The sequence below is a fragment of the Tachyglossus aculeatus genome, chromosome 10 (assembly GCF_015852505.1).
Source record: "Tachyglossus aculeatus isolate mTacAcu1 chromosome 10, mTacAcu1.pri, whole genome shotgun sequence".
In the NCBI taxonomy this organism is placed as follows: Eukaryota; Metazoa; Chordata; class Mammalia; order Monotremata; family Tachyglossidae; genus Tachyglossus; species Tachyglossus aculeatus.
In genome coordinates this window covers 50,200,602-50,224,958 of record NC_052075.1, presented here as the reverse complement: position 1 = coordinate 50,224,958, position 24,357 = coordinate 50,200,602, and the positions used below count along the sequence as shown (strand labels likewise).

At 51.7% G+C, this 24,357-nt stretch overlaps 2 protein-coding genes across 2 annotated transcripts in view; both read right to left on the bottom strand.

Moving 5' to 3' along the window:
• Positions 1-1,196: 1,196 nt before the first annotated feature.
• Positions 1,197-12,898, bottom strand: DNAAF3 (dynein axonemal assembly factor 3). Its single transcript, XM_038752475.1, has 12 exons — positions 12,884-12,898; positions 9,731-9,816; positions 8,132-8,274; positions 5,066-5,159; positions 4,728-4,885; positions 4,229-4,405; positions 4,022-4,147; positions 3,677-3,799; positions 2,228-2,351; positions 1,935-2,067; positions 1,695-1,769; positions 1,197-1,554 (listed from the first exon to the last, which is right to left on the bottom strand). The coding sequence occupies exons 2-12, from the start codon at positions 9,810-9,812 to the stop codon at positions 1,392-1,394; spliced, it is 1,398 nt and encodes a 465-aa protein (XP_038608403.1). The 5' UTR covers positions 9,813-9,816; positions 12,884-12,898; the 3' UTR covers positions 1,197-1,391.
• Positions 12,899-14,649: 1,751 nt separating this feature from the next.
• LOC119933153 (receptor-type tyrosine-protein phosphatase H-like) overlaps positions 14,650-24,357 on the bottom strand; it is a 51,566-nt gene continuing 41,858 nt past the window's right edge. Inside the window, exons 26-31 of the mRNA XM_038752484.1 lie at positions 23,269-23,388; positions 21,300-21,467; positions 17,887-18,054; positions 17,255-17,372; positions 16,867-17,000; positions 14,650-16,345 (exon numbers count right to left, since the gene is read on the bottom strand). Coding sequence (XP_038608412.1) covers positions 16,136-16,345; positions 16,867-17,000; positions 17,255-17,372; positions 17,887-18,054; positions 21,300-21,467; positions 23,269-23,388 — 918 coding nt within the window. The 3' untranslated portion in view covers positions 14,650-16,135. The remainder of the gene's footprint in view (positions 16,346-16,866; positions 17,001-17,254; positions 17,373-17,886; positions 18,055-21,299; positions 21,468-23,268; positions 23,389-24,357) is intronic.

Here is a 24,357-nt window from a genome sequence, read left to right as displayed (position 1 = left end):
ACTCCTGAGGGAAGCAGTCCCCCAGTCCCCTGAGGGGAAGTATCCTCAGGGAAGCAGCGTGGCTCAGTGGAAAGAACACGGGCTTTGGAGTCAGTGGTCATAGGTTCAAATCCCACTCTGCCACTTAATAATAATAATAATGACATTTCTTAAGCGCTTACTATGTGCAAAGCACTGTTCTAAGCGCTGGGAAGGTTACAAGGTGATCAGGTTGTCCCACAAGGGGTTCACAGTCTTAATCCCATTTTACAGATGAGGGAACTGGGGCACAGAGAAGTGAAGTGACTTGCCCAAAGTCACCCAGCTGACAAGTGGCAGAGCTGGGATTCAAACCCATGACCTCTGACTCCAAAGCCCGGGCTCTTTCCACTGAGCCACACTTGGCAGCTGTGTGACTTTGGGCGAGTCACTTAACTTCTCTGAGTCTCAGTTACCTCATCTGCAAAATGGGGATGAAGACTGTGAGCCCTCTGTGGGGCAATGTGATCACCTTGTAACCTCCCCAGCGCTTAGAACAGTGCTTTGCACACAGTAAGCGCTTAATAAATGCCATTATTATTATTATTATTATCCTCATCTGTAAAATGGGGATTCAACACCTTTGACTGTGAGCCCCGTGTGGGACAGGGACTGTGTCCAATCCGCTTACATTGTCTCTATTTCAGCACTTAGTAAAGTACTGGGCACATGGCTAGTGCTTAACAAACACCATGGTTATAATTAGATATTTGGGGAACGTTCCAGAGAGGCAAAATACTCAGTCCCTGAACTCAAGGAACTTATGTTCTCATAGGATATGAGTTTGGCGTGGGCTGGATTGAAGCCGGGATTGACCAATCAATGGTATTTATTGAGCACTTACTGTATGCAGGGCACTGTACTAAGCGCTCGGGAGTCTACAACGCAACAGAGTTAGCAGATGTGATCCCTGCCCACAATGAGCTTACAGTCTAGAGGGGGAGGTGGACATTAATATAAGTCATTTGCAATAAATAATTTAAAGATGATCTGTAATTTAAAGATGCATACATAAGGGCTGTGAAGGGATGAGATGGGGCAGGGGTATGTTCACAGAAATCCTAGAACCTACACAAACACACTCTCTCTCTCTCTCTGTCTCCAAGAACTTGGCTTTTCGCAGGCTTCCTTGAACCCAGGACCCAGAAGCCAGGACAAAGCCATGCCAAAGGCACATAGAAGGTTACCATCCGGGATACTTTATTCCTGCCGGAACAGTCATGGGAGGGACGGAGTGGGGAGGCCCCCTTCCCATCTCCTCCGCTCCATTCCAGAAGGAGCTGAGAAGGGGATCGGGTAGAGAGGCCTGGTGGGGGAATTGGGGATGGGGGTGAGGAGGCAGACTGGGGGAGGGCGTGGAAGTTGCGAGGGAATTAGGGGTCAGGGGACAGGGAGAAGCGGGCAAAGGTGTCCGTGTCCGTGGGGGAGCGGGAATCCCCTCCCGGGAGTAGAGGGGAGAAGCCAGCGGCCTGAGCCAGCTCTCTTGCCCGCTCCACAAATGTGGCCATTTGCTCCGCCCGCAGATCGACCAGGTACCTGATGGGGGATGAGGACGGTCGGCTGGGCCATGCCCCTTGACGCTTCCCCCACGTCTGTACTCCCAACCTGCCCTCCCTTCCCCCCAGCTTGCCCACTCTCCCCCTAGCCTGCCCTCCTTCCCCCCAGTCCCACATTACCTGGCCAGTTCGATCACAAGGTGGCCCCCGGGGGCCACACAGGCCCGAAGGTCAGGACGGAGCTGATGAAGCATCCTGTGAGGGGATAGGATACCTGGTGGGGGGGACAGAACTGGGGGAGGGAGGCTAACAGAGGGTGGGAAGGGGCAGGCCGGATCTTGGGGTCCCTAAAACACATTTATGAAGGTGGGGAGAGAGGAAACACAGCTGAACAGGCTGTGAGGCCCTTTGGTCACGTACCCGCAGGAGGTGTAGACGAGCTGAAACCGCTGGAAGAATTTGCTCCGGTGGGGCAGGTTGGCGGCAGAGTCCAGGGGCAGAAAGTGGACCCGGAAGAGGCCCAAGTTGGGAGGGCCTGGAGGAAGGCAGGAGGCTGGATGGGAAGCAAACGGTTCAGGGGCAGCGGAGTAGTTAACACAAGGTCGGAGAGTGGGAGAGAAGGATCCGGTGGATCGGGAGGGGTTCCGGAGGGGAAAGTCCGGGAAATATGTGGGGGCGGGGGCAGGAGGGAGCCCCGCCAGTATCTCACTCACCAACTCCGGGGGCTCCGGTCTCTTCCTGGTCTCCCGCTTCCTTCCCGCTCTCAGGACCCGATGGCCCGGGGTTCAGCTCCCGAAACAAAGCGGTGACGTTGTACAGAGAGATCTCGCTAGCGGACTGTAGAGAGTCAGGGGACAGGGTGGTGGCGGGAGGGCATCAGGGAGGGTACCGGGGTGGAATTGGGGGTTAGAGAGGGAAGGGGGGTGGGGCAGAAGAGATGGAAAAAGGGCAAAGTCAGAAGACGGACACAGAGGTGGAGAGAGGGAGGAGGCGGCAGGGACACAGAGACCCCCAGGGGTCCCTCGTTGCCCCTGATTGCAGGAGCCCCCCTGCCCTGGCCCAGGGCATTCGTACCCCGCCATTGCCCTCGGAGGCTGCCAACCTCAGGTCCCTCTTGCCCGGGGCAGTGAATGGGTCTCAGACTTCTGCTCAGTGCCCGGCCCCCTGGAGCTGTTCCATAAATGCCCTCACCACCAGTGGTATTTACCAAACACTTTACATGTGCAGGGCTCTGTGCTAAGAGAGTGGGTAAAAATAATTGTGGTATGTGTTGAGTGCTTACTATGTGACAAGCGCTGGGGTGGATACAAGATAATTGGGTTGGACACAGTCCCCGTCCCACATGGGGCTCACAGGCTAAGAAGGAGGGAGAACAGGGATTGAATTCCCTGTTTTAAAAATGAGGAAACTGAGCCCCAGAGGAAGTGAAGTGACTTGCCCAAGGTCACACAGCTGGCAAGAGGCTAGACAGTAAGCCCCTTATGGGAAGAGACTGTCTACTAATTCTCCCAAGCGCTTAGTACAGTGCTCTGCACACAGTAAGTGCTCAATAAATACCAGTCATAAGTGAAAGACGAGGATTAGAATCAGTCAATCAATTAATCAATCGTATTTATTGAGCACTTACTGTGTGCAGAGCACTGTACTAAGCGCTTGGGAAGTACACGATGGCAACAGGTCTCCTGTCTCCCAGCCCTGTGTTCTTCCCACTACATCATGTTGCTTCTCTATTAGACATAATAATAATAATTATGGAACTTGTTAAGAGCTTACTATGTGTCAAGCACTGTTCCAAGCCTAACCTCAAGGAGCTTACAATCTATTGCCCTGACTCAAGGGACAGTCTGCTCACTGACCAACAGCCCACTCTAGTTCAGCAGCGCTTAGTACAGCGCTTTGCACACAGTTAACGGTCGATGAATATGTGGAACACCTAGCCCTTGGATAGGTCAGAGTAAAAGCCGGGGTCAGGGGTCAGGGCAGAGTCAGGTGAGCAAGGAGGAGGCAGAAGCAAGAAGAAAGGGGTGCGGAGAGGAGGGAGAGGACGTCTGGGTGTTGGGGTGGAGTTAGGGGATGGGGGCTAAATCAGGAGTGGGAAGGATCCGGGGAGAGGCTGGGGGGAAAAGAGCAAGGGAATCAGGGGCCGGAGAGTTGGGGATTACCTTGGTGGGGATCCCGTTGCTGGTCCGGAGGAGGTTCTTATTCTCGGTCTCGATGCCAAAGGCTATGAAGGGCCCCGTGGCCACATCCCCCCAGTACCCTCGGGCACAGACTCGCTCTCCACGCTATGGGGGAATCCACGGTCACTATCCAGAATCCTGGCTCTAGTCGCCACCTCCCACCAGGCCCCCACTGGGAAAGAACTCCCCCGCCCTGGGGCCCTGAGGGGGGTGGGGGCCAGGGATGGGCCAGTTGCAGACGAGGGGGTGGGCGCCCGAGTTTCTAAGGGAAACTGAGGAGGAGCAGCAGGGGCCAGGGGCTGGGATTCTGGGGAACCTCCCGCTCACGTGGACAACCAGACGGCTGGACGCCAGGCTGAGGTTGGGCACGTGATAGGCCGAGGCATCCCGGAGCTCGAAGGCCACGCCGGTGTCCCTCCAGCGTCGGTACTCGCGGCAGCCGATGACCTGGGCCTGGAGCAGGGGATGGTTGAGGACCCAGGCGGCCCTTCCTCGGCCTCCCCCCAGTCCCCCGCACCCCCAGCTGGGGCTCACCCCACGGTCGTGCAGCTTCATGTTGAGATCCCAGTCGCTGACTCCCGTTCGGGAGTCGTAGCGGGAGCCCAGGTAGTGACGGAGCCGGGCGTCCCAGAGCTGGGGCAGCGGGAAGGCCCCCGGCGTGGCTCGCGCCCAGAATCGGAAAATGGCTTCCAGCCCATCTCGTTCCCGGAACTGGGGGTGGAGAGGAGGCAGGGGGACGGAGGGCGAGCAGGGGGAGGCCGGGGCGGGGGGATGCGGGGAGAGAGGCAGTCGAAAATTGGGACAGACCTGGGGGAAATGGAAAAACTCGGGGGAGACCGTGAGCAGGGGATGAGGTGGAACCACTACCTCCACACCTTGGGAGATCTTCCCCCAAACCCCAGCGGCGCCCCAGTGTAAACCGTCTCTGCTCCAGAGGCGCCCCAGCGTTTCTGCACCGCCATTCCCCCCCCCCGATTCCTAATTCTGACCCTTCCCCCCGACCTCCCTGCCCCTGGCCATTGGATCCCCCCACCTTGAGGTCGCTGAGGCTGAACAGAGGCAGGAGTTCCTGCAGGCGGACGGGCTCGGGCAGGAGCCGGGCGAGGAGCTGGGCCTGGGCCTGTAGGTACCTGGCCACGGCGGTCCGCAGCAGCGAGTTTCCCCACAGCTCCAGGAACATCTCGACACGCTCTGGGGTTTGGGGAGGGAAGGGGAACGGAGTCGGGTCCAGGACGGCTGAGTCTGAACTTTAGATTCCCGAGGGGGCTTGGGGCGGGGAAAGAGGGGAGAACCAGGGGCTGGGGTTGGGACCCCTGGGTCTTCGGGGGTGGGAGGGGCAGGAGGCCTGAGCCTGTTGGCCCCAGAACTGACCCTGCAGCCCCATCTTGTCCGGGTCTTCCAGGGCCAGGGTCAGGAACAGCATCTGCCGGGCGACGTTCTCTAGGCTGGGCTCCAGGATGAAGAACTAGGGACATGGGGAGGGCAGGTAGAGAGCTCTGCATGGGTCATGTTTCTGGGTGGGCCCTACTTGACTGGACTCCCCCATACTGAAGGTCTAGCGTGCTTGAACCCTGGGATTTTTTCCCAGATTTTTTTGGTTCAGCCAGGCCAATACACCCCTTAGACAGCCCATGACTCCATCAGGTTGGGGCTTTGGAAGCAGGGTTCGCTGATCATGAGAAAATAATAATAATAACAATAACAACCACAATAATAATAATTGCGGTATTTGTTAAGCACTTATTACGTGCCAAACGCTTGGGTAGATACAAGCTAATAGGGTGGACCCAGTCCCTGTCCCACATGGGGCTCACAGTCTTAATCCCCATTTTACAGATGAGGTAACTGAGGCACAGAGAAGTTAAGTGACACAGCAGACAAGTGACGGAGCCGGCATTAGAACCCAGGTCCTTCTGAAGCCCAGGCCCACACTCTATCCATTAGGCCTCGCGGCCCTCCCTCCCCTCCCGTGATGGCCCTGAGCCCCTCAATTCGTCAATGATATTTATTGAGCGCTTATTGTGTGCAGAGCACTGTACTAAGCTGGAGTGGAGTTGCTTTCAGCGCTTAGAACAGTGCTTTGCACATAGTAAGGGCTTAACAAATACCATCATTATTATTATTATTATTGCTGAGCCCACCCTGAAATGGAGTACTTATGCTGCCACAGCACTTCTGTTCATATCCTTTTACTCTGTCGTTTCCCCTATCTGTATTTTATTTTAACGTCCATCTCCTCGACTAGACTGTAAGCTCCTTGAGGGCAGGGATCATGTCTACTGACTCTATTATACTGTATTATAATCATAATATATTGTATTATAATAACACACTATTTATTATTATATTGTAATACATAATACAATTATAATACATATAATTATTACATTAGAGAAGCAGTGCGGCTTACTAGAAAGAGCCCGGGCTTGGGAGTCAGAGGTCGTGGGTTCTAATCCCGCCTTCGCCACTTGGCAGCTTTGTGACTTTGGGCAAGTCACTTCACTTCTCTGTGCCTCAGTTACCTCAGCGGTAAAATGGGGATTAAGACTGTGAGCCCTACGTGGGACAACCCAATTACCTTGTACCTACCCCAGCGCTTAGAACACATAGTAAGCGCTTAACAAACACCATTATTATTATTATTATTGTATTGCTCTCTCCCAAACACATCATTCAGTGCTCTGAGCACAGTAAACGCTCAATAAATACCATTGATTGATTGATCGATTGAGGGAGCACAGGCTGGGCTGACCCAATTTGACCCTAGGTCTCAGGTGCTTTGGCACCCATGGGCCGAACTCAGCCTGAGGTCTCAAGGGAGGGGATGGGAGAGTGTCCTGGGATCCAGGCGTCTGAGCCTCCCAGCTCCCAGCTTTTCCCTCATCCAAGCCCTATTGCTATTCCTATTAGAGAAGCAGCATGGCTCAATGGAAAGAGCCCAGGCTTTGGAGTCAGAGGTCATGGGTTCAAATCCCAGCTCCGCCACTTGTCAGCTATGTGACTTTGGGCAAGTCACTTCACTTCTCTGGGCCTCAGTTGCCTCATCTGTCAAATGGGGATTAAGACTGGGAGCCCCCGTGGGACAACCTGATCATCTTGTAACCTCCCCAGTGCTTAGAACAGTGGTTTGCACATAGTAAGCGCTTAATAAATGCCATTATTATTATTATTATTATTATTATTACTGTCAGTGATCTGGGAGTTGGAAGTTCTTATCACCACTCCATCACTTGTCTGCTGAGTGGTCTTGGGCGAGTCACTTCACTTCTCAGTCACCTCATCTGTAATCGGGGATTTTACAGTCTTTTAGACTGTGAGCCCACTGTTGGGTAGGGACTGTCTCTATATGTTGCCAACTTGTACTTCCCAAGCACTTAGTACAGTGCTCTGCACACAGTAAGTGCTCAATAAATACGATTGATTGATTGATTGATTGATTGATTGAGACTGTGAGCCCCACATGGTACAGCGACTGATTTGCTTGTAACCACCCCAGTGCTTAGTACAGTGCCTAGCACATAGTAAGCACTTAGATACCACAGTTATTGTTAGCACTATTAACCCCTATTCCCCTCAGTAACCACAATCATAATAAAAGTAATAATAATATTAGTAGTATTTGTTAAGTATTTACTATATGCCAAGCAGTGAACTAAGAGCTGGGGTAGATAAGAGATAATTAATTAATTAATTAATTAATTAATTAATTCAATCAATCGTATTTAGAGAAGCAGCATGTCTCAATGGAAAGAGCCCAGGCTTGGGAGTAAGCGGTCATGGGTTCAAATCCCTGCTCTGCCAATTGTCAGCTGTGTGACTTTGGGCAAGTCACTTCACTTCTCTGTGCCTCAGTGACCTCATCTGTAAAATGGGGATGAAGACTGTTATTCCCACGTGGGACAATCTGATCACCTTGTATCTTCCCCAGCGCTTAGAACAGTGCTTTGCACGTAGTAAGTGCTTAACAAATGCCATTATTATTATTATTGTTGTTGAGAGCTTACTGTGTGCAGAGCACTGTACTAAGCGCTTGGGAATCAGGTCACAGTCTAAGTAGGAGGGAGAACAGGTTTGACTCAATCAATCAATCAATCAATCGTATTTATTGAGCGCTTACTGTGTGCAGAGCACTGTAGTAAGCGCTTGGGAAGTACAAGTTGGCAACATATAGAGACGGTCCCTACCCAACAGTGGGCTCACAGTCTAGAAGAATCCCCATTTTGCAGATGAGGGAACTGAAGTAGAGAGAAGCGAAGTGACTTACCCGAGTCCAGAGCAAACAAGTGGTACAGGCAGGATTAGAACCCAGGTCCTCTGACTTCCAAGCCTGTGTGCTTCCAGTAACCCTCAGTGTTTCGGGGGAGCCCATCCCTCATCCCCTGCTCTATCCAGGATCTTGACCTGGTGCTCCCCTCCCCACCCCGACGCGTCCCTCACATTAACCCGGCGCTGGGGCCAGCGGGCCGCCTGTGCCATGGTCCGCAGGACATGGCGGCCATCTACCGAGCCCATCAGCAGGACGTTCAGTTCGAGGAGTTCAGCCCCCGGTGGTTCCCCCTCTTCCGAGTGTGGGAGGGGACCTGTAAGAATAAGGAACACATTAGACACATTCCCGCCACATTCCCGCCATCGACCCCCGGCCCACGTCATCTCCCGGGCCTGGAATGCCCTCCCTCTGCCCATCCGCCAAGCTAGCTCTCTTCCTCCCTTCAAGGCCCTGCTGAGAGCTCACCTCCTCCAGGAGGCCTTCCCAGACTGAGCCCCTTCCTTCCTCTCCCCCTCATCCCCCTCTCCATCCCCCCATCTTACCTCCTTCCCTACCCCAAAACACCTGTATCTATGTATATATGTTTCTACATATTTATTACTCTATTTATTTATTTATTTATTTATTTTGCTTGTACATATCTATTCTATTTATTTTATTTTGTTAGTATGTTTGGTTTTGTTCTCTGTCTCCCCTTTCAGACTGTGAGCCCACTGTTGGGTAGGGACTGTCTCTATACATTGCTAATTTGTACTTCCCAAGCGCTTCGTACAGTGCTCTGCACATAGTAAGCGCTCAATAAATACGATTGATGATTAGACGGCAGCAGGGCTCGAGAGGCCTCTTGCCTTGACCCTCTCTGCTCCCCACACTCCAGGCCCATGGGGGGGACTATTCAATCAATCAATCATATTTATTGAGCGCTTACTGTGTGCAGAGCACTGTACTAAGCACTTGGGAAGTACAAGTTGGCAACATATAGAGACAGTCCCTACTCAACCCCAGAATTCCCTGGGACAGCAGAACCTAGATTATGAGCCCGCTGTTGGGTAGGGACCATTCCTATATGTTGCCAACTTGTACTTCCCAAGCGCTTAGTCCAGTGCTCTGCACACAGAAAGCGCTCAATAAATACAATTGAATGAATGAACCTGACTGCAGAGAGACTTCTGCCCCAGGGGCTTCTGGGAATCACAGTCTTACAATTCTCTGATGATGATGATGGCATTTATTAAGCGCTTACTGTGTGCAAAGCACTGTTCTAAGCGCTGGGGAGGTTACAAGGTGATCAGGTTGTCCCACCGAGGGCTCACAGTCTTAATCCCCATTTTACAGATGAGGTCACTGAGGCACAGAGAACTTAAGTGACTTGCCCAAAGTCACACAGCTGACAATTGGCGGAGCCAGGGTTTGAACCCATGACCTCTGACTCCAAAGCCCGGGCTCTTTCCACTGAGCCACACTGGAAGTTGTTCGGCTGAAGCTCCCAAATTCCCTGAGGCAAAGGAACCCAACTGCACTGGGGTCCCCCAAATTCCCTGAGGCAAAGGAACCCAGCTGCACTGGGGTCCCCCAAATTCCCTGAGGCAAAGGAACCCAGCTGCACTGGGGTCCCCCAAATTCCCTGAGGCAAAGGAACCCAACTGCATTGGGGTTGGGAGGGCCAATCCCGGGGACTGAAGGAAGTTGTGGTCTTTCCAATTCCCAGAAACTGATTGGGATTGGGAAGTGGGGGGTTCAAAGCTGGTGGGGGGTGGGGACGGACTCACATTCCTGCTGCAGATCCAGCACCGGGGAGAGACCCCACCACGCTATGGAGCCGAAGCCTTCGCCGGACCCCACTGCTGTCATGTTTCTGAAATGGAGGCTAGGGTTCAGAGGTTAATAATAATAATAATAATGGTGGTGTTTGTTAATCAATCAATCGTATTTATTGAGCGCTTACTGTGTGCAGAGCACTGTACTAAGCACTTGGGAAGTACAAGTTGGCAACATATAGAGACAGTCCCTACCTAACAGTGGACTCACAGTCCAAAAAGGGAGAGACAGAGAACAAAACCAAAACATACTAAAAAAATAAAATAAATAGAATAGATATGTACAAGTAAAATAAATAAATAGAGTAATAAATATGTACACTTACTATGTGCAAAGCACTGTTCTAAGCCCTGGGAGGGGGCTACAAGGTGATCCGGTTGTCCCACTTGGGGCTCACAGTCTTAATCCCCATTTTACAGATGCGGTAACTGAGGCACAGAGAAGTTAAGTGGCTTGCCCAAGGTCACACAGCTGACAAGTGGCAGAGCGGGGAATCGAACCCATGACCTCTGACTCCCAAGCGCTCGCTCTTTCCACTGAGCCACACTGCTTCCCCTAACCATGTAGGTTATCGCCAACCCTTTAGCAGGCGCCTTTCACGCACAATTTCCCCAGTTAGAGCTTACTTTTAGCACACCCCTGCACTTTCTCACTGACGCTCACAAGGTCGCACCCCCCCCCACCGCAACCCCTCCCATCCCACACTATCACCAATATCCGCCACTCATCTGCTGTGTGACCTTGGGCAGGTCACTTCACTTCTCTGTGCCTCAGTTCCCTCATCTGTAAAATGGAGGTGGAGATTGGGAGCCCCATGTGGGACAGGGACTGTGTCCAACCCAATTTGCTTCTATCCGCCCAGCGCTTCATCCAACACCTGGTACACAATAATCGCTTAACAAATAATAATAATAATGGCATTTATTAAGCACTTACTATGTGCAAAGTACTGTTCTAAGCGCTGGGGAGGTTACAAGAGAAGCAGCGTGGCTCAGTGGAAAGAGCCCGGGCTTTGGAGTCAGAGGTCATGGGTTCAAACCCCGGCTCCGCCAATTGTCAGCTGTGTGACTTTGGGCAAGTCACTTCACTTCTCTGGGCCTCAGTTACCTCATCTGTAAAATGGGCATTAAGATTGTGAGCCCCCCCGTGGGACAACCTCATCACCTTGTCACCTCCCCAGCGCTTAGAACAGTGCTTTGCACATAGTAAGCCCTTAATAAATGCCATTATTATTAGTAGTAGTTGTAGAATAATAATACTCTAATTATTATTACCACCCCTCTCACCCCGGGGTGGGACCCCAATAAACTCTTCCGTCTTGCTCTCCTGTCTTCCAAATGAGTCCCTCTGAGCCTTATCCCCAAATGTTCCCGACTTCCAAGCCCTTTTCCCTCCCCACTCGTCACCTTGTAACCTCCCCAGTGCTTAGAACAGTGCTTTGCACATAGTAAGCGCTTAATAAATGCCATTATTATTATTAGTAGTAGTAGTCGTAGTTGTAGAATAATACTACTCCAATACTCTCAATACTCTAATTATTATTACCACCCCTCTCACCCCGGGGTGGGACCCCAATAAATTCTTCCGTCTTGCTCTCCTGTCTTCCAAATGAGTCCCACTGAGACTTATCCCCAAATGTTCCCGACTTCCAAGCCCTTTTCCCTCCCCCCTCATCACCTTGTAACCTCCCCAGCGCTTAGAACAGTGCTTTGCACATAGTAAGCGCTTAATAATACCATTATTATACCATTAATAATACTACCATTATTATTATTAGTAGTAGCAGTCGTAGTTGTTGAATAATACTACTCCAATACTCTCAATACTCTAATTATTATTACCACCCCTCTCACCCCGGGGTGGGACCCCAATAAACTCTTCCGTCTTGCTCTCCTGTCTTCCAAATGAGTCCCACTGAGCCTTATCCCCAAATGTTCCCGACTTCCAAGCCCTTTTCCCTCCCCCCTCGTCACCTTGTAACCTCCCCAGAGCTTAGAACAGTGCTTTGCACATAGTAAGCGCTTAATAAATGCCATTATTATTATTAATAGTAGTAGTAGTTGTAGAATAATTGGGAAGCAGCGTGGCTCAGTGGAAAAGAGCACGGGCTTTGGAGTCAGAGGTCATGGGTTCAAATCCCCGCTCTGCCAATTGCCAGCTGTGTGACTTTGGGTAAGTCACTTCACTTCTCTTTGCCTCAGTTACCTCATCTGTAAAATGGGGATTAAGACTGTGAGCCCCCTGTGGGACAACCGGATCACCTTGTAACCTCCCCAGCGCTTAGAACAGTGCTTTGCACATAGTAAGCGTTTAATAAATGCCATTATTATTAATACTACTACTCTAATACTCTCAATACTCTAATTATTACTACCCCTCTCACCCCGGGGTGGGACCCCAATAAACTCTTCCGTCTTGCTCTCCTGCCTTCCAAATGAGTCCCACTGAGCCTTATCCCCAAATGTTCCCGACTTCCAAGCCCTTTTCCCTCCCCCATCACCTTGTCACCTCCCTAGCGCTTAGAACAGTGCTTTGCACATAGTAAGCGCTTAATAAAAGCCATTATTATTATAAGTAGTAGTAGTCGTGGTTGTAGAATAATACTACTCTAATACTCTCAATACTCTAATTATCATTACCACCCCTCTCACCCCGGGGTGGGACCCCAATAAACTCTTCCGTCTTGTTCTCCTGTCTTCCAAATGAGTCCCACTGAGCCTTATCCCCAAATGTTCCCGACTTCCATCATCATCAATCATATTTATTGAGCAATTACTGTGTGCAGAGCACTGTACTAAGCGCTTCTCCCTCCCCCTCATCACCTTGTAACCTCCCCAGCGCTTAGAACAGTGCTTTGCACATAGTAAGCGCTTAATAAATGCCATTATTATTATTATTAGTAGTAGTAGTAGTAGTTGTAGAATAATACTACTCTCAATACTCCAATTATTATTACCACCCCTCTCACCCCGGGGTGGGACCCCAATAAACTCTTCCGTCTTGTTCTCCTTTCTTCCAAATGAGTCCCACTGAGCCTTATCCCCAAATATTCCCGATTTCCAAGCCCTTTTCCCTCCCTCCCACCCTTCTCCATCACTCCTCACCTCAGAGCCCCGCTTCTTCCAGCTCGGCCCCGCCCGCTTAGGCGCAACCTACCCTCCCTCTCGTCCTAGTCCCGCCCCCGCGCCCCATCTGTCCAATGGACAGATGGGAGTTCCTCATGCGGACCAATGGGAAGCTCGCTGCCTCCGCTTTCCAACCAGGCTGCTCTGCACCACACCAGCAGAGGACGCGGTTGCCTTGGCAACGGGATGACGGTTCGTGGCTCGAGGCGCCGTCTCCCAACTGGGCCCAGGGAGTCCGAGCTGGAAATAATCATCACGATGGTATTTGTTAGGCGCTTACTATGTGCCAGGCACTGTACTAAGCGCTGGGGTGTATGCGAGAAGCAGCGTGGCTCCGTGGAAAGAGCCCGGGCTTTGGAGTCAGAGGTCATGGGTTCAAATCCTGGCTCCGCCAACTGTCAGCTGTGTGACTTTGGGCAAGTCACGTCACTTCTCCGTGCCTCGGTGACCTCATCTGTAAAATGGGGATTAAGACTCTGAGCCCTCTGTGGGACAACCTGATCACCTTGTAATAATAATAATAATAATTATGGCATTTATTAAGCGCTTACTATGTGCAAAGTACTGTTCTAAGCGCCGGGGAGGTTACAAGATGATCGGGTTGTCCCATGGGGGGCTCACAGTCTTCATCCCCATTTTACAGATGAGGTAACTGAGGCACAGAGAAATGAAGTGACGTGCCCAAAGTCACCCAGCTGACAAGTGGCGGAGCCAGGATTTGAACCCATGACCTCTGACTCCAAAGCCCGGGCTCTTTCCACGGAACCACGCTGCTTCACTAACCTCCCCAGGTAACCTCCCCAGTGCTTAGAACAGTGCTTTGCACATAGTAAGCGCTTAATAAATGTCATTATTATTATTATTACGAGCAAATGGGTACACTTCCTGTCCCACGTGAGGCTCGCAGTCACAATCCCCATTTTGCTCAATAAATGATGATGATGATGGCATTTATTAAGCACTTACCATGTGCAAAGCACTGTTCTAAGCTCTGGGGGGGGAGGATACAAGGTGATCAAGTTGTCCCTCGTGGGGCTCACAGTCTTCATCCCCATTTTACAGATGAGGGAACTGAGGCCCAAAGAAGTTAAGTGACTTGCCCAAAGTCACACAGCTGACAAGTGGCGGAGCCGGAATTAGAACCCATGACCTCTGGCTCGCAAGCCCGGGCTCTTTCCACTGAGCCATGCTACTTCTCTAATACGATTATTATTATGGTTATAATAATAATTATGATAATAATGACATTCGTAAGCACTTACTATGTGCAAAACACTGTTCTAAGCGCTGGGGGGGGGATACAAGGTGATCAGGTTGTTCCACGTGGGGCTCACAGTCTTCATCCCCATTTGACAGATGAGGGGACGGAGGCTCAGAGAAGTGAAGTGACTTGCCCAAAGTCACACAGCTGACAAGTAATACTAATAACACTACAGATGAGGTAACTGAGGCACAGAAAAGTGAAGTGACTTGCCCAAGGTCACACAGTAGACAGGTGAACAGAAGGTAGGCTGGTCATACCTTCTCCTTATCCTCCTTTCCCCCCATTTTAAGAGCCCATCCTTTCATTCAATCATTCATCGATCGTATTTATTGAGCACTTACTTTGCGCAAAGCACTGTACTAAGCACCTGGGAGAGTTCAATCTAACAATAAACAGACACATTCCCCGCCCACGACGAGCTTACAGTCAGAGGAGACAGACACTGATATAAATAAATACGTTACGGATATGTGCATAATTCATTCATTCAGTCGTATTTATTGAGCGCTCACTGTGCACAGAACACTGTATTAAGCGCTTAGGAGAGGACGATATAACAATATAACAGACGCATCCCTTGCCCACAGTGAGCTTACAGTCTAGAGGATCCGGTTCCTAAGTTGCGCAGCTCCAAAGCGGAGTCCGTGTTAACGGAGAATCTGAGTAGAGAGAGACACAGACACACAGACACACAGACACACAGACACACAGACACACACACACACACACCCCTTCTCTCTCATTCTTTCTCTCTCCCCTCCCTCCTGAATCGCAGCTGCTTCTGAGAAACAGCAGTGCATCTGCCAGCAGAAAGCGTGGTTCGGGAAACGGGTGGAACGCAGATCCGGAGTCCAGGAATGCTCAATTAATGGATAGAGGGAGCGGAAACGGGGTACATCAGGAAGGGAGAGCATTAGGACCGAAGCCAATGGGAACCAGCCAAGACTTGTTAAATCTATAGCTCGCTCTGCCTTTTATTCAGTCCTGGAAAACAAACCTCCAGTGCAGCCATAGGTAAACCCGTTCTGAACAACGCTGATAGAAAGGGGGAAAGCGAGGTGGGGAATATGGGAGGGGAGAAGCAGAGTCACCCCCTCTTCCCTACACATGTGGGGGGACTGCAGGGTCTGTGCTCACGGCTCCCATGATCACACACATCCCTTGGCCTCCGTTTTCTCTCTGAGGAAGAAAATTCCAGACGGAGGGACACGATCCCATGGACCCTCAACTGGGAGGGGGAGAGAGGCTAAATGGGGGGAGCCTCCCTCCACTCCAGAGGGTTGAGACTCTTGAGGGCTGAAAGTCATGGGAGCCTGGAAAACTCACCACCCGAGGGAATGGAGGCAACCGGACAAGATGGCTACCCTCAGGAGGGACCCGAGGATGGGAAGGTTATCTTCCCTTTCAGCATCTAGTTTTCAGAGGGAGCACGGGGAGAAGTGGGGGGAGTGGAGATTGTCAAAGCAGAAACCAATGGGGAGGGGCAAGAGGCAACTTCAGAGACACCCCTCCCCAGCTCCAGTCTCTTCTAAACACTGTCATTTGGCCTTGATGGCATCTCAAGGTGGAAGAAACGGAGGAGTGAGGGGGCAGGCTAGGGGGTCCCTCCCTCCCACTCTTTCTTTCCCATCATCCTTCCCCCATTTCTCGAAGGTATTTCCACCCCTGCCCTCTCCGCCAGCCTTCCATGCTGATTTGGTTTGATTGTCATGCCTGGGTCTCAGGCTGGGCAAATGAAGAGAGGGCCAAGCGAGGAAACAGAGGAGGAGGCAAAGGGGATCAAGGCAGAGGGTCGGGAGTCGACTGGGGGAGGGAAAGAGAAAAGGCCGGGGGCGGGGAGGGGAGAAAGGGGGAGACAGAGGGGCCGGAGAGGGGACAAAGGAGGTTCTGTCCCGTCTCATCAAGCTGTGGGTCCCTTGTCCCAAGGAAGGAAGCCGGGGAGGGCAGGGGGCACAGAGCCTCCCGGTTCAGGAGGGCCGCCCGGCAAGCAAGGTGTCCACCTCCTCCTCGGGCTTCAGGGTGTGCCACTGGGCGATGGGCCGCCGGGGGTTGGCCAGCATGTCTGACCAGTGGCGCAGCTCCGTGCCGCCTGCCCCCAGCCCCACAAACACCTTCCCGATGGCCTCGTTCTTCCCCAGCTTGTCGTAGTCCAACACCGTTAGTGCCACCTGCACCCTCTGTGAGTGGGAGAGATTCATTCAATCGTATTTACTGAGCGCTTACTGTGTGCAGAGCACTGTACTAAGCGCTTGGGAAGTACAAGTTGGCAACATATAGAGACGGTCCCTACCCGACAGTGGGCTCACAGTCTAGAAGACGGCGGCTTTTATCAGGCTCGTACCGGGGGCCGAGGACGGTGCCCGGGGGGAGACCACCGGTTCCGAGATCAACGGGAAGTCAGGTAGAGGGTGGACGAGTCAGGGTGGGGCGGTGATGAGGGTGGCTGTCTCTGGGCTCGGAGACTGGGGGTCAGGGGGAGAGAAGGGAAGGGGGGATGGAGACCCAGGAGCTGATCTGGGTTGGGGCGGGGGCTGCTCAGGAAGAGGGCATCCCTGAGGATGTGAGGGGCTGGGCCTCAATGAGCCCTGAGGCTGGGGACAGTCCCTTTTTGGGCAACAGGGGTGTGGGAGGGTGAGGAGGGCCTAAGGCAGGGGATTTTGTGTGTGGGGGTGTGTGTGTTGAGGGGAGTGGTTCTTACCTGGATTTGCTCAAAGGACACCTCAAAGCTGAAAGACTCGTTGTAGTAGGGGTTGAGCGTATTCTTCTTGATGGTGGTCTTCTTCTTCTTCAGCCGCTTCCCTCCCTGCAGCAGGTGGATCTTCACATATGGATCTGGAGGGGCAGAGGTCAAAGGTTGGGGGGTAGCTAGAGAGCCCGGGCTGGGAGGATGGAATGCCGGGGTCTAAGGGATGGGCAAGGCAGGAAGGTGGGGCCGCCGAGGGGACGGGGGCTGAGAAGCTGGAGGGAGAGGGAGGTTGGGAGGGGTGGGTGGGGGGAATGTCTGGAGCCTTTTAGCTCAGCCTATCCCAGGGTGGCTTCCCTCCCGGAGAACACATGGAGGGGGCGGAGGCGGGGTTGTGCCTCACCAGAAAGCCCCCCCACGTCCATCTTCTTGAGATTCTTGGCCTCCAGCACAATGACGGTCAGTTTGCCAGCAGTGGGGACGTAGCGCAGGGAGAAGCAGATGTCTCCCAGCTTCTCTTGCTGAGGGTGGAGTAGGGTAAACCCCATCAGAACCCAGGCCCAGACCCCAGTGGGTCCCCCTCCAAAAGGGCACGGAATGGAAAAATCCCGGGAAGGGAGGGAACCACCCCTTCTTGAAGAGGATGGACGATCTGGAACCGTTTTGATGAGGAAGAAGAACCGTGACCCGAGTAGCTGCTGGGAAGGCTCGGAGTCGGGGCTGGTCAAAGGGGAGGGACTAGGGATTGACTGGCAAAGTCAGGGCCCCCGGCAGGGATTGGGGGTGCGGGAGATGTGTGGCTGGGCTAACCGCAGCCTACGAGACGGGAGAAAAGAGCCAGAGAATGATGGGTGAGGCCATGGGGCTTTTCCTAGCCCTGAGTTGGCCATATGGGGCTAATGGAAAGACTTGGGTTCCCGGTGTGTGAGGGCGGATCTTGGAAAATGGCCCGCAGGGCTGATGGGCAGAAAGCCAGGACTCGATGAGCTGGGTGGGTGGGACCAAGGCCTCGGGGGTTGGGGGAGACTCAGTCACCTCTTCCTTCTCGGCAGACTGCAGGTCCCGCCACTCCTCGATGGGCCGGGCCAGGTCCACGGAACTCATGGGCACGCGGACCTCGCCGATGGCGTCGTGCTTGGAGAAGCGGTCGAAGTCGTAGACCGCCATCACCAACACCTTCCCGCCCAGCTCCGCGTATGGAATCTGCAAGGGGGAGGGGCGGGCCAGTTGGGAAAGGCAGGGGAGGGGGCGGGAGGCCCGGAGGAAGGGTCCGGGGTCTCACGTGGACCAGCAGCAGAGGATCTTCAGGGGATGGGCCCCAGGCGAAAGCAGAATTAGGGCAAGACTGGCGCGGGAGTGACCGGGGGACCTGAGTCCCAGGGCCCCGTTGGCGGTGGCCCATCTACTTGTGACAGGGTAAGCAAACTGCAGTTTTGAGGATGCTCACCTTCGGTCCTGCTCTGCCCTCATCTCCCCAGCTGCTGCTAATAATAATCATAATTGGAATCATTGTGGTATCTGTAAAGCACTTATTATGGGCCAAGCAATGTGCTAAGAAGCAGCCTAGTGGAAAGAGCACGGGCCTGGGGAGTCAGAGGACCTGGGTTCTAACCCTGGCTCCACCACTTATCTGCTGTGTGACTGCAGGCAAATCGCTTCACTTCTCTGTGTCTCAGTTCCCTAATTTGCAAAAGGGGGATTCAAACCCTGCTCTCCCTCCTATTCATTCAATCGTATTTATTGAGCGCTTACTGTGTGCAGAGCACCGTACTAAGTGCTTGGGAAGTTGGCAACGTATAGAGACGGTCCCTACCCAACAGCGGACTCACAGTCTAGAAGGGGGAGACAGACAACCAAACAAAACATATTAACAAAATAAAATAAATAGAATAAATATGTACAAATAAAACAAATAAATAAATAGAGTAATAAATATGTACAAACATATATACATATATACAGGTGCTATGGGGAGGCGAAAGAGGTAAGTTGGAAGGATGGGGAGGGGGAGAAGGGGGAGAGGAAGTAGGGGGCTCAGTCCCTCCTACTTCGACTATGAGTAATAATAATAATAATAATAATAATGATGATGGTATTTCTTAAGCACTTACGATGTGCAAAGCACTGTTCTAAGCGCTGGGGAGATTACAAGGTGATCAGGTTGTCCCACGGGGGGCTCACAGTTTTTAATCCCCATTTTACAGATGAGGGAACTGAGGCACAGAGAAGTGAAGTGACTTGCCCAAAGTCACACAGCTGACAGTTGGCGGAGCCGGGATTTGAACCCATGACCTCTGACTCCAAAGCCCGGGCTCTTTCCACTGAGCCACACTGCAGGACCTGATTATCTTCGTGCAGTGGCGGGCACATAGAAAGCACTTAATAATAATGATGGTATTTGTTAAGTGCTTACTATGTGCATAGCACTGTTCTAAGCGCTTAACAAATACTATTATTATTGTTAATAGTACTAATAGTACTAAGTTCTGGGGTAGACAGTATTTGTTAAGCGCTTACTATGTGCCAAGCACTGTTCTAAGTGCTGGGGTAGATACAATTGAATCAGGTTGGACACATCCTTTCTAGACTGTGAGCCCGTTGTTGGGTAGGGACCGTCTCTATATATTGCCAACTTGTACTTCCCAAGCGCTTGGTACAGTGCTCTGCACACAGTAAGCGCTCAATAAATACAATTGATTGATTGATTGATTGGTACAGTGCTCTGCACACAGTAAGCGCTCAATAAATACGATTGAATGAATGAATGAATTTTTGCCAGCAGTGGGGACATAGCGCAGATGGGACTCACACTCATAATCCCACTTTTCCAGTTGAAGTAACTGAGGCCCAGAGAAGATAAGTGACTTGCCCAAGGTCACACAGCTGACCTGTGGCTGAGCCGGGATTAGAATCCAGGTCCTTCCAACTCCCTGGCCTGGGTTCTATCACCTAGGCCACGCTGCTTCTCAATCCGATCCAATCCAATCCGATCCAATCCAATCCAATCCAATCCAATCCAATCCAATTAGATCCAATCAGATCAAACACGGTCCCTGGCCCCCATGGGGTTTATGGTACACAGAGGAAGGAGAATAGGTGTTTAATCCCCATTTTACAGTTGAAGAAACTGAGGCCCAGAGAAGCGAAGTGACTTGTCCAAAGTCACACAACAGGGTTTAGGACCCAGGTTCCCCATAATCCCAGGCCTGCCCAACTCAGCCAGTGTGCTCCGAGTCTAGTGTGCTTGCACTAGAGAGGAGAGGGAAGGAGCTATTTTTTTAAAAATGGTATTTGTTAAGCACTTACTGTGTGCCAGGCACTGGTCTAAGATCTGGGGTAGATACAAGCTAATGATATTGGCCCCTCATGGGGCTCCCAGTCTTAAACCCCATTTTACAGATGAGATAACTGTGGCGCCGTGGGGCGGGGGGCGGGGGATCCAGGCCCCGAGGGGCTGGAGGACAAGGGGACACGCTCAGAGAAGCAGGGTGGCTCAGTGGAAAGAGCACGGGCTTTGGAGTCAGAGGTCATGGGTTCGAATCCCGGCTCCTCCACGTCTGTTGTGTGACCTTGGGCAAGTCACTTAACTTCTCTGAGCCTCAGTTCCCTCATCTGTAAAATGGAGATTAAGACTGTGAGCCCCACGTGGGACAAGCTGATCACGTTGTATCCCCCCCAGTGCTTAGAACAGTGCTTTGCACATAGTAAGCGCTTAACAAATGCCATTATTATTATTATTATTATTATAACTGAGGCATGGAGAGGTTAAATGACTTGCCCAAGGTTACACAACAGACATTTGGTGGGGCTGGAATTAGGTGGTGCTAGGGAAATGGGAAGAAGCATCCAACACTGTTCACATTAGCGCCCGTTTCCCTACTCTACACCTCCTCCCCCCCACATTCATTCATTCATTCAATTGTATTTATTGAGCACTTACTGTGTGCACAGCACTGTACTAAGCGCTTGGGAAGTACAATTCGGCAACAGATAGAGACAATCCCTACCCAACAACGGGCTCACAGTCTAGAAGGGGGAGACAGACAACAAAACAAACCAAGTAGACAGGCATCAATAGCGTCAAAATAGATCAATAGAATTATAGATATATACACACACACACATACATGCACACCTGTTCGCAGTGAGATCACCAGAGGGAGAACCCAAAAGCCCAGGCCCCAAAATAACTAGTTATGTCAAGCGCTTAGTACAGTGCTCTGCATACAGTAAGCACTCAATAAATACGATTGATGATGATGATGATGGTCCTGAGGGATCCAGACGTTTTGACCTGGGAAACAGAAAGAAAATGTCCTCTGGCCCCTCGCCCCAGCTCTGAGAATGGATTGGCCCAGCCCAATTGCTGCCGGGACCCTTCCACCTGCCGGGGGGATGGGGTGGGAGGAGGGATAACTGGAGGAGCCGAGGTTGGGAATTCCTCTTACCTTGAAGGAGAAGGTCTCCCCAAAGATGGGGTTCAGGGTCTTGCGGTGGACTTTGGTCTCATACTTCTTCTTCTTGTCGGGGAGCAGGAAGACCTTGACGTAGGGGTCCGATGTGCCCCCTATATCCAGGGCCGCCAGGTCTGCGGCCTGGAGGACCCCCACCATCAGCTGGAGGGGGCCGGGGGAAGGAAGGGCAGTCAGGAGAGCGGCCGTGGAGCCGAATCAAATCCAAATTACCGACCCCTTCCTTCCTCTCCCCCTCGTCCCCCTCTCCATCCCCCCATCTTACCTCCTTCCCTTCCCCACAGCACCTGTATATATGTATATATGTTTGTACAGATTTATTACTCTATTTATTGATTTATTTATTTTACTTGTACATATCTATTCTATTTATTTTATTTTGTTAGTATGTTTGGTTCTGTTCTCTGTCTCCCCCTTTTAGACTGTGAGCCCACGGTTGGGTAGGGACTGTCTCTATATGTTGCCAACTTGTACTTCCCAAGCGCTTAGTACAGTGCTCTGCACACAGTAAGCGCTCAATAAATACGATTGATCGATTGATTGATTGACCCACTCACCACCTCTACTGACCTCCCTCCCGTAATGATAATAACAACTCTGGTATTTGTTAAGCCCTTACTATGCGCCAGGCACTGTACTTAAGCGCTGGGGTGGATACAAGCAAATCGGGTTGGACACAGTCCTTGTCCCATGTGGGGCTCACAGTCTCAATCTCTACTTTACCAATGAGGTAACTGAGGCACTGAGAAATAAAGTGACTTGCACACAACAGACAATAATAATAATAATAATAATAATAATAATAATAACAATGGCATTTATTAAGTGCTTACTATGTGCAAAGGTGATCAGGTTGTCCCACAGGGGGCTCACAGTCTTCATCCCCGTTTTACAGATGAGGGAACTGAGGCGCAGAGAAGTTAAGTGACTTGCCCAAGGTCACCCAGCTGACAAGTGGCAGAGGCAGGATTTGAACCCATGACCTCTGACTCCAAAGCCCGGGCTCTTTCCACTGAGCCATGCTGGGCAGAGCCAGGATTAGAACTCACGACCTTCTGAGTCCCAGGCCCGGGCTCTCTCCACTCCCTTCCGTCCTGTCCGCTCCTGTCCTGACAAACATACTGCCCTTTCCCAGTGCTCCCAGTGGGTCTTAAACCTGAAATGGTCCCTCTGCTCCTTTTCGTTTTAATGGTATTAAGCGCTGACTATGTGCTATGCACTGTTCTAAGCGCTAGGGTAGATACAAGCGAATCAGATTGGACCTAATCCATGTCCCACATGGGGCTCAGTGTCTTAATCCCCATTTTACAGATGAGGTAACTGTGGCCCAGAGAAGTTAAACAGCTTGCCCAAGGTCACCTAGCAGACAGGTGGCAGAGCCGGGATTAGAACCCAGGGTCTTCTGACTTCCAGCCCCGTGCTCTACCCACTGGGCAGCACTGCTCTCAGTTCATTCATTCAATCGTATTTATTGAGCGCTTACTGTGTGCAGAGCACTGTACTAAACGCTTGGGAAGTACAAGTTGGCAACATGTAGAGACGGTCCCCACCCAACAATGGGCTCACAGTCTAGAAGGGATAATGGCATTTATTAAGCGCTTACTATGTGCAAAGCACTGTTCTAAGCGCTGGGGAGGTTGTCCCTCGGAGGGCTGACAGTCTTAATCCCCATTTTACAGATGAGGTAACTGAGGCACGGAGAAGTGAAGTGACTTGCCCAAAGTCACCCAGCTGACAATTGGCAGAGCCGGGATTTGAACCCATGACCTCTGAGTCCAAAGCCCGGGCTCTTTCCACTGAGCCACGCTGCTTCTCTGTTGTGGATTTGGAGGTTCTCCTCCTCTACCTCCCCACCATGTGCCCAGTTCCCACAAGCTCATGAAAAACTGGAGGTCGATTTGGTCGTTTGATTGGCAGCCTTCCCGGGGCGTCCTCCCTCACCAACCTGGCTGCTCTGGAAATCATAGTCCAGGGAATACTGGAGCCGGCCCAGCTGCTCTGCCTCCTTCTCCGGCTTCCCGTCCCCTACCAGCTCCGGGCCCAACTCCTCCACCTCGGGCTGCACCTGGTGGGAGAGGAGAAAGGGTGAGGCCCCAAAGGGCCCTGGCGAGGGAAGGTGTGCAAGATGGGGAGATGGTTGACTCCTTTTGTTCCCTGCATCCCTCCTCTCCCCATCCCCCTGCCCTCTCCCTCACAGTCCCATCGAGGATGGAAACGAGGCACAAGAGGGGACGATTCAATCCTCTGACCCTAATCAGTTAAGAGGCTCAGCAGGCAGAACAATGCTGGGTCAGGATCCATAGGGGGATGGGATGTTTTGGCCTCTGAGAGGCGGGTGGTCAGGGACAGCAGAGGGAGGGGAAATGAAGGCCAGAAAGAAGGAATCCCAGCAGCCTGGAGCCGGTCTGGATGAACGTAAAATATAAATACCGTAAACGGTCACGGGCCAATCCAGCTCCAAATTCCATCTCTGGCAGCTCGTATGGCAGGGAACGTGTCTGCCAACTCTGTTATGTTATATTCTCCCAAGCACTTAATAATAATGGTACTTGTTAATAATAATCCTATTCGTTAAGAGCTTACTATGTGCCAGGCACTGAACTAAGCCCTGGGGCGGATACAGGCAAATCAGGCTGGACACGGTCCCTGATCCAAGTGGGGCTCACAGTCTCAATCCCCATTTAAAAGATGAGGTAACTGAGGAACAGAGAAGCAAAGTGACTTGCCCACGATCACACGGCAGACAAGTGGCAAAGCTGGAACTACAACCCATTACCAAAGGAAGCTTGGAGGGACAAAGTTAGACGTAGTGGAATTTCCATCCCTAACATGAGAATGGCTAAAGAAGGGCAACCATTCTTTTTCACCACCGATAGCTTTCTCCCCTAATAACCTATCATGACCCCAGTGCCTATGACTCTCGCTTAACTCCTCTCTAGCCTTCTACTATCCCTAGGCGTTTTGGTTTTGTTTTCTAATAGCCAAGCGGGCCGCTGGTTATGGGGACTGGATGCTTGGGTCCCTGATGGAGGAG